Below are 10,195 nucleotides of genomic sequence, written 5' to 3'. Positions count from 1 at the left end.
ATTGCCAAGCCAACGGGATTTTCGATAAAAAAATCAATGTCAAAAAGTGATGGATGTGGATAGTGTGATTAATAATTTTATGAAAATGTAATGAAAATTAATATATTTTAATTTAAAAAACAATATCTCAAAGCATTCCTTATAAGTATTATCGTCTGACTGATCAAATTTTACAAAATGGTAAATAGAAATTTGGTTTGTGGCTGGGTGTGAACAGTGCAAACAAATCGTCATTCTTTATAAATTATCCTACATTATTCTCATATTACAGATGCAATTCATGTTGCTGTTCAGCCGCCAAGGCAAGCTGAGGTTGCAGAAGTGGTATGTGGCGCACCCAGATAAGCTGAAGAAGAAAATAACACGAGAACTGATTACGACAGTGCTGGCAAGAAAACCTAAGATGTGCTCATTTTTGGAGTGGAAAGACGTCAAAGTTGTATACAAAAGGTAGTTACAATAAAAATACAAGCACTCATAAATTCTGCTTTCAAATATATAATGACTTCTGTAGAATTCTTAGTTGTGATTGGGTAGCTTTCTGATTCAAACTGGGGATATCCTATTAATTACAAGTTTCACAAGAAAGATTTCAATGAAAATAATCTGGTGCTGGAATTAGCAAGGAAGATATGGTATTAACGACAGAAATTATAATGAAAATAGTATTTATTCCTAACGGCCCAACCTGGCCATAGGCAGGTTGTGTTTATAGATAAAAACCTTACTTAGAAAATCCTCTTTCTATAATTTTAAACAAGAACAAAATCCGCCCCCATCTTTAGCATAATACACGCATACATACAGATGAAGAAAATATATGTTTATAATATATAGCAATAATTTTTTTAGATACGCATCTTTATACTTCTGCTGTGCGATGGAGCAGGAAGACAATGAGCTGCTTACCCTGGAGCTGATTCATAGATATGTTGAGTTGCTGGACAAGTACTTTGGCAGCGTAAGTATTTTTCACTTTTCTTTTGAAACTGTCTTTATGTCCGACTGCTGCTTTTTCTTTTATTTTTGGTATAGATACTGTATTGTCCTCTTTATAAAATCTTATTTATGTTTGGTAAAAGATTCAAGTTTATAATACATACATACATACATACATACATAAACTCACGCCTCTTTCCCGGAGGGGTAGGCAGAGACTACCTCTTTCCACTTGCCACGATCCCTGCATACTTCCTTTGCTTCATCCACATTCATAACTCTCTTCATGCAAGCTCGGCGGTTTATAATTTCCGTTTTAAACATGATGTAACTGTTCTACATAGCCTTTCTAGTTGAGAATAGTTTTTAATTACACTCAATTTAAAACTTCTTCCACTCAGAAGCTAGTATAAGCAACCACATATCAAGACCTAGACCTAACCCTGCATAGAACTGTGAACATGTGTAGCCCGAGCTTGACATAATGGCCTCATGTGAATTTTTGACATGGTATTGACATAATTTGTAGAATAGAATAGATTAATTTTCAAAACTTATGTACTGTATGTACGAGACATGAGACATTATATTTGTATTGAAATCATTAATATTATTCACTATACATATACATATAATGTAGTTAATGTGCCTTCCTTCATGATTTAGATTCAAGATATCTTTATTTGTAAATTGATCTCATGTAATAAGTGATACCTTGTATCCAATTTCTAAAATAAATCTATTCTGTTCTAACTTTATGACAAAGTAATAAAAGTGAATTTTCAGTGATTTGGGTAGGCATTACTACATTACATACTGAGGCAAGCCAATTAAGGCTTGCCTAGTATTTTTGAAGCTTAAAAAATATTACCTCATTCATGAGTATCAATTTATTTCTTTATTTTCAGGTGTGTGAACTGGACATTATCTTTAACTTTGAGAAAGCATACTTCATCCTGGACGAGTTGGTGCTGGGCGGGGAATTACAGGAGACCAGCAAGAAGAATGTGCTGAAAGCCATCGCGGCACAGGACTTGCTGCAAGAGGTCAGTAGTCAGGATAATGAACTGGTTTAAAATGTTAATATTTGAGCCATGAGCCAATTCTAGACCATGTAATCTTATTACAAGCAACATGAGACCAGCGCACCTCTTATGTGATTTGCCACGTATAATGGCTCACAAACTCAAACAGATTTGTACAATAAATAGAATTTCATGTGAAGTGACAAAAAGTTATAAAAAAGTTTACACATCGGAAATTTTAGAAAAAATATTGATGATGTGCAAAATGTGTAAAAAAAAAACAAAGTTACATGAGCATATATGTTTAGTCTCGATCGACATGAATATACAAATCTTAAAGTTATGTCAAGACTTGGTGGTGCCATGGTTTCTTATATTAAAATCTGTCAAAATAATAAAACAACAACATTTACATGATTTATGTTTTTCTTTAATGGTTTAGGTTAATGGAAATCTCAATTTCTTGTATTCAATGCAATCTCAAATAGTTAAAAGTGCATGCCGTGACCGTATTATAATATGAATATGTGCTCTAAAAAAAATATTAGGTTTTCAATAAATTGTTAGCTTTGTATTTATAACTAAGCTAAAGATTATACTCAATTTATCTGCTATTGTTTCAATTAGGTAGATTTTCTGTGAATCATGACTTATGTCTTAAAGCTGTGTTAAATAAATGTCCATGCTATTCCTAACAAAATTGATATGTGATATAGCATGTTACTTTTGTTTGGAACTAGGTGTTTGGAATATATCTTAACGCAGTTTTAAATTTAACTCTTTTCAACTAGTGGCTTTACATGATTTATGTTTGACAAGAGTTTAGTCGAAAACGTCGAAATCTCATAAATTTACACATTTCAAAAAGCGGGTTTTGTAATTCCTTCGCATTTGTGAATGCTAGTCTTGTATATCTCGATTTAATATGATTACTAAGTTCAGCCCCGGCAGCATGGCACGCGCGACCCCGTTTTTATCGCGCGAAAAACTATTGCTGTTTCGCTTTTTATTATGACGTAAAACGGAACAGCGATAGTATTTCGCACGATGAACGGCGTCGCGCGTGCCTTGCTACGAGGAACAGGACAAATAAGGTACAACTATTCTTATTGAAGATTGTGTTAAGAACACAAAGTAGTTTTTACAATTCAAGAGCAAAAGGAACCTCTCAATTAAATATTGACTTGCGATAGAAATCTGAATAGTAAATTAAATCAGTCATCATACGCATTTAATAATAAAAAGATGATAACGAAAAATTACGAATGTTTCAGCAATTATTAATCAAGCAATCCTTAATATATTTGTACTTTATTTTAAACCACTTTTAACACACTAAATTTATGTTTTTCTCCTTATACTGGCATTGAAATAGACTAATGATAGCAGTAATTTTCTAATATAACATTTCAAAGTGCACATGGTTCAGTCACCAGTAGTATAAATCCTTTTAATTTTACTGTGTTATATTAGGTATGCGGTATCAACTTAGTGAATAGGTATGCGGTATTTAAGAGTATTCTAAATGAGAGTGGACCAGTTAGTAGGTACAGTGGCCTCGGTAGTGCCTTTCGATGTATTAGATACACTAGTAGGTATATAGTATAAGAGCACTGCGTTAGATATATGAAAAAAGACCAAATGCATTCGACATATCAGCCCCCTTATTCACGAAAGGCATTTGTCATCATATCATCTCATTCTGTCTAATATTATGACCAAAATGATAGAAAGAGATAATAGATATACCTTGTCAAGCTTCGCAGATAGATTCCCAGGGCACTTATTCTTAAACATATAAAGAATGTACGTTCGAAAAACGTGTATGGAGAAAACAAATTTTTGTTTCCTCCATAATTAAGACTCCCATTTTTTTTTTAATTCCTTGGATATTGGGCCCCCTTCAAATATGATTAAAATAATACATTTTGATTTCCACTTAAAAACGAATGTGACACAATTCTTAAGGTTCAAGGCACTTTCCCGCTGAAATTTGAACTTCTTGAATCCAATTTTGGCACTTAAATGAAACCAAGTAGGTACTAAGCTAGGTTCATACATTCGAATTTGAATATTTGCCATAAAGAGATACCTAGGCAACTTAAAATAATGTACCGTAGCGAAATAATCTATACAGCACATTTAAGTTAATATGTATTCAAGGTTATCTACATACAACCTTGATGTGCATGCGCATTAATTTAACTTGCAACTTGATATTTTTTTTAATTTCGGGGATAACATTTCGAGAGACATTAGATTATTTATTTGGTGGAAATATAACTACTGTCTATACATATATTCATCACATATTTGCATCAGCACTCCAAATCTTATTATTTCGAGTACACTGCACTTTGCAATTTATAAACCATTATACCTAAAATGTAAAAAAACTACCAAGATTTCAATTTTTTTTATTATATGTTTGTTTTATGTGTCTTTATTTTTATAAGGAAACCTCAATTACATAGAAAAACAAAGGAGATAGTAAAACTAGCCAACTATTAATGTACGAAACTAGCCAGTAGGATGTAATTTCTGACTGACAGTGATGGCCATAGAAAATTTCGATGCTCTGGGCAGGAGTCTAAATCGGCGCCCCGTTCTATTTTTTTTTAATGAACACAAAATTTGTCTCCATATCTGTATTACAAACTAGTTACACTTCATATACTTATACACTTTTATGGAATAAATTACGATGAAAGTAAACTACCGACAAATGAGACATTTGAAAATCAAAATAGAAAATCTGTTTTTTTTTCTGCATATTCAGCAAATTGGTCCTATTGGCTATTGTCACTTACTTGGTTTCGCTGAAATGTGCCTAAAGCTAACGTGATGTTTGATGTGATGTGCATGCTTGCGGGCTCGTCAGGATCTCAACGACGGGTTGTTGCACTGAGCTCGACCGCACACAACACACTCGATACGTTAATCTAACTTCTATTACTCTGTAGTGTTTCCTCTGCTTTTACAGTACACTGTGTAGCTATCGCATGCTGCTTTATTTCTATACCATTATGTTCTTGCATGTAATTATTCACAGATGTAAAGCATGTGACGTCGTTAACAACGAAATTTATATTTGTTTCTTTTTTTTATTTATTAGTCTCAATTATTATCCTCGTTATATTATTAGATACGTTTATTCAGCTTGAGATATCTTTTGTTTTATACACATTTAGTAGATGTACATTGTACATAAATTTACTGTTTTACAACAATCAAAAAATAACCGTAACCACATAATTTAGCGTTAGGCATTAGTGATTATATCAGTCTCAATGATAATTATGTGCAATTATTATTACTATAATTTAGGTTGTAGAAAGTCGTCCATTGTAAAGTAGTCAGTGTATTATATATCTTTCGCCGCTTTATATTTGTGTAGTTGACCGTTTACGATTGTATCAAGAATAATATTTTACCACGAAAATTTCATCTTCATACATATTTAAAAATGTGGAATCGTTATATATACAACGTGTAACGGAAAGGGGGTTATCATACCGAGTACACCAAACGAGTCACCGGTAACAAACAGCCTGGTGCCACGCAAAACCCTAAAAGTTATTTTTTTATTTTAAAATTTTTATTTTTTACAGTCCATTTTATTTTATTTCCGTTACACGTTGTATATATTTTTTAAAGTTCTTGCTTTTCAGTAAATGTTTTTTCATAATTAATGTTTCTGGTAAGATATTATTTTATTCTGGTGATGGTATGGTTGTTCATGCATTTATTGTAATGGGATGTTGAAATACAGTGATTTTATCTGGAATTCTGTTTTCTTGCATGTACCTTATCCCGTCCTTGGCCGTGGCATGATCATACATTAACGAAATCAGGGAAATAATTATATTATAGTATATTTAGAAAAGTCTTCAAATTGTTACAAATATGTAACTATACACTAAACATAAATAAAGTTTATATTTTTGGAATAATTATTTTATTAAGAATGAGTAATTTCAAAATTTTGCACAACTAACATCTGTAAATGTGCATCTTTAAGGTCAGGAATATAATAAATTATTTCTATTGATTTTGTACTGTTCCTTCAATGGTGGTGGCAATGGGTTAACTTCAAATATGACAACTCACAATGTGGATAACATTTGAAGTCAAAAAAATATAAGACCTAACGAAAAATATGTATTTTTGTGATTTACAAATATCTTAATAATGCAGGGACCCAGATAAAATATATTGAACTGCTTGTTTTTATTACTAACAGTGCTAGGAACCTTAATATTCCATGCTTTGGCACAATATAACGTTAGATTTTTCTCATAAATACTAAAAATACCGCTTTCAACCTGCTATCTCATCGTAATATTTGAATCATGATTTAAACTTTATAGGCTGTCGCCAAAGGCACCAAAATTAGTTACCTACATCATAAAATGAAAACGAAAGGAAAATTATTTTTTTGCTCTAGTATTTCTCCTTAGTTCAATAGTTGTTGTATTAGGACGAGACGGTGGATGCGGCGCTACGCGAGGTGGGGCTACTCTGAGGTTGGCGACGAGCCCCCGACAAGAGAATACAGATGACAGATCCTCATACATCGGACTGATGAAAACGAAATCTTCTGTGAGACCTAAAAAAGTAGAACACGGATTTTTAAAGCATCGTCACAATGATCGATTGTGATTGGTCAGATTTAGCACACTCTTCGTGATTGCTTGATAAACTATAATGTTGCTAATTTAGTGAAATTTGCAAGCTCATTTTTTTGTATACTCTTTTAGGTCACACTGGATGTCTTTTTTGTCTGAAAATACTATTTCATACACTTGCTGCTTAAAACCGTTTGATTTGAAAGGCGATTTGATAGATTGATAAATAATGGCCAGAGTGAAGTATGTCGTGTTTTTACCTACCAGGCTAAACCTCTTTCTATGCTCTAATTGTAGCATTTCAAGTCAAGGATTAAAATGAGTGATAATAAAATGTATCGCTGAATTTCTGTAAACTTATTGCAAAATATCACTACAATTTCATGAAAAGCTCTCTTATATTTTAGTAATGATATATTATTCTTGAGAAATAAAACTGGGGTGTTTAGTAGGTAAGCACGCAAAAATGTTATAACGCCGCTATCGATTTGATTATTTGTTTAGAAAATAGAAAAAAAATATTTTTTTTGTATGCTTAGCGTTTATATTAGATGCAATGGATAAAGGAGAGTCGTTGCTCAGCAGTGGAATAAAAAATAATGAAAAGAGATAACTAAATAAATGACTTAAAGTTGCTTAGTATTTTAAGGGAGAGATAAAATATATCGATAAGTTCATAATATAATATCAATCGCTTTTTCATGTATGCAATAATTTAACATCTTAAGTGCTACTAAAACAATTAACGTAGCTGTATTGAAAAACCGACTTAAATAATTAGATGGTGTCACATATTTTTAGCATGTTTACTATTGTATACATGTATCAATATTTTGAAAATAGAGAGAATCAAACCTATGACTATAAAGAAAGATACTTAAAAAATAAGTCTAATTAAACAATTCATTTCAAAAAATCTGTGTTTTTAACCTGACATGCAAGTAAAGCTAAACATTAAAAAATATTAGTGCTTACTCATGTTTTATGATTTGTGCTAGTTTAATATACTTACTAGCCTCAAAACAATATAATATCTACGTATGACATATTAAAAAGTTCTAAGTGATAATGTTGGTCATATGAAATAATTTTTTTGGAAGTAAATGAAAGTGTGAGAGATATCTACTAGGTTTTCTTATTCATGTTATTGTATTTATAGGAAACGAAATAATGTTAAGTAAATTTCGAATTTATATTTCATGTTTTCCATTTTATTTTTTGAGATTTTATTATAGAATTTATTAAGATAAATATTTTAAAACGGACCCGATTGAGTGGTTTACAAATATTTGTGTCATTCCGATAACTTAAAAAATCTTCTATTGTGCCAATAATTAAATAACATTTATTCCAGTATTGATTTATAATTTGATAAGATACTTTATTCCTTTAAAATATTTATTGGCAAAATAAACCATAAGAGATTAAATTCGGCAAAATGTTTGTATTATTTTTAATTTCTAATATATTTTAGGTAGGCCGTATAAAATATTGTACTTTTATCTAGATGTGCAATAATAATTCCCTATTTTAGTGTTTTATCTTGAGAATGATTTAATTTTATTTGTATCAGAATTTTTCCATTGATTTCAATAAACGTTACATGTTATTTAAGTTTTTATTTAATCCCGTACTTATATTTGCATAGCCTTTCTTATATTTTCTAAACTGCAGTCAAAAGCCATCATGAAATCGAAATTAACTTATAGCTCACTTTACTTAACTTATATATAAGTTTTTATTTCGTTTCAACTGTCTGTTTGTACTTCATTTGTTATTATTATTAGTATTAATCAAAACGTGGTTACAAAAGTACATTGAGGTAAAATATGAATTTGCTTTCAATTGAGTAGTCTAGTCAAGTTATTTTAATTCTTATTTAAATTTTAACTCAAAAGCGTATTAAGGTTAACATAAACTTTTTAACTCCTTTTAGTTTATTCTGTTTATTTTTTAAATTTTTGTGATGTAGTATTCGCGCAGCCGACAAGCGATGGCTTTAACGCGGGCACGAGCGACTATGGCTCAGTGGTGACCCTTGTTGCAGGAGGAGACACCGCAGGGCTTCTTCGAGGACCACGGCCTCGGCTAAAGCATCACCGAGACGGCGCCCCATCGACGTAATGATCATCAATAGCCTGCAACGTGGACGTATATTTACGTAGTATTTGTAAGACTTTTCTTTCTTATTTTCATTTAATTTAATTATGTAGTATTTTGTCGATTTATTAACATGAACAGATAACAGCAACTTACGCGGTACTTTATTACGATACTTAATGTTTTAGCTTCACCGTGATCTTAGGGTTCTGTACCTAAAAGGTGAAAACAGGACTCTATTACTAAGCCTGCGCTGTCTGTCTGTCCGTCACCAAGCTTTATCTCATAAAACGCGATAGTTGAAAGCTGAAATTTAAAAAAATTATGTTTTCCGTTGCCGCTATTAAATGAAATACTATAATTAATTTAACTTGGATTTGTTTTTCAGTTTACGGCTTAAACCTTACTAATATTAGTATTACCTACGGGCATAAGCGTTAAGATTTACCGCAAGCGCATCGCCCTCCAGTTTAAGTTATTTAAAAAAAATTACAGTTCTTAATATGCGTTCTGTACATTTTTTCATTTATATTATCTAACACTATATGGAAACCATGTTGTCACCACTAAATAGTAACGAAGATCTGAACAAATGGTATGTTTGGTAATTTCATCTTATCCTTATTATTCTACTTAAACTACGTCCCCATATACGTCCAAATTAACATAAACCTATTTTACAATAGAAATTAATAAATTTAAATGATACTTTTTTTTAAGCATGAAACATTACTGTTGTATGGTTTTGGCCAGTGAACTTAATTAAGAGTATGTTGTATATTTTGCGACAAGGTTGTTTTTCATATAATAATTTTTAAGCACAAATTATTCGAGTAATATTTTATGAACACATATCGTTTAGTTGACGGCAGCTGTAGTTTAGAACTTATATTTTTAAAACTTTAAACATATTTTACCTTGGGTTATTTATTATGCAGCTGGAGTTTTATATCATTTTCGATGTTGAAATAAATATTGGATCTTCCATTCACTTCCAAAACTATTATTCGAAAATTACTATATTTCTAAACATTTGTGCCAAACAATCCTTCATAAATTAAATTATATCTTAATATCTACTTAATTTTTATAAAGTGTCTCCTTACTATGCAAAGTCTTCTAAATCTTCCATATCAAATCTCATATCTGTTTTATAACATTTTCTTTTGTATCTTTACTGTTATATGTATTCCGTGTTGTAATAATAATGGATCCCTATAATTTTTAAATCCGTTAAAGATGTGTATACCAATTAGTTTGTATTCGTGCCCAGGTACCCATACGTAGTGGTTCAGGATTCAATTACCTAAGCCTGAAATGTATTGTATTGTAACAATAAGATATGTTTTACGTCGTTATGGGCCTAAAAAGTGATCAAACGGAGTTCCCTAGGTGATTTGTACACAGTAAGATTTAATATTATTAAATAAAATAAAGTTTTATGAAGTACCTCAATGTTTTATTTATATAAACATTTAAGTATTAAGGTAAAAATATATATAT

At 31.0% G+C, this 10,195-nt stretch overlaps 1 protein-coding gene across 2 annotated transcripts; it reads left to right on the top strand.

Annotated features, from left to right (window-relative positions):
• The first annotated feature begins 40 nt into the window (after positions 1-40).
• Positions 41-10,141, top strand: LOC106136802 (AP-1 complex subunit sigma-2). 2 transcript variants are annotated; one of them, XM_013337450.2, is made up of 5 exons: positions 41-180; positions 272-450; positions 853-961; positions 1,848-1,985; positions 8,640-10,141. In XM_013337450.2, the coding sequence occupies exons 1-5, from the start codon at positions 178-180 to the stop codon at positions 8,682-8,684; spliced, it is 474 nt and encodes a 157-aa protein (XP_013192904.1). In that variant the 5' UTR covers positions 41-177; the 3' UTR covers positions 8,685-10,141. The 2 variants fall into 2 exon arrangements, with proteins under 2 accessions (XP_013192904.1, XP_013192905.1); XM_013337451.2 differs by lacking the exon at positions 8,640-10,141 and adding an exon at positions 6,445-8,201.
• Positions 10,142-10,195: the final 54 nt, after the last annotated feature.

Source organism: Amyelois transitella, chromosome 10 (assembly GCF_032362555.1).
Source record: "Amyelois transitella isolate CPQ chromosome 10, ilAmyTran1.1, whole genome shotgun sequence".
NCBI lineage: Eukaryota > Metazoa > Arthropoda > Insecta > Lepidoptera > Pyralidae > Amyelois > Amyelois transitella.
This window is presented reverse-complemented; position numbering and strand designations above follow the sequence as displayed.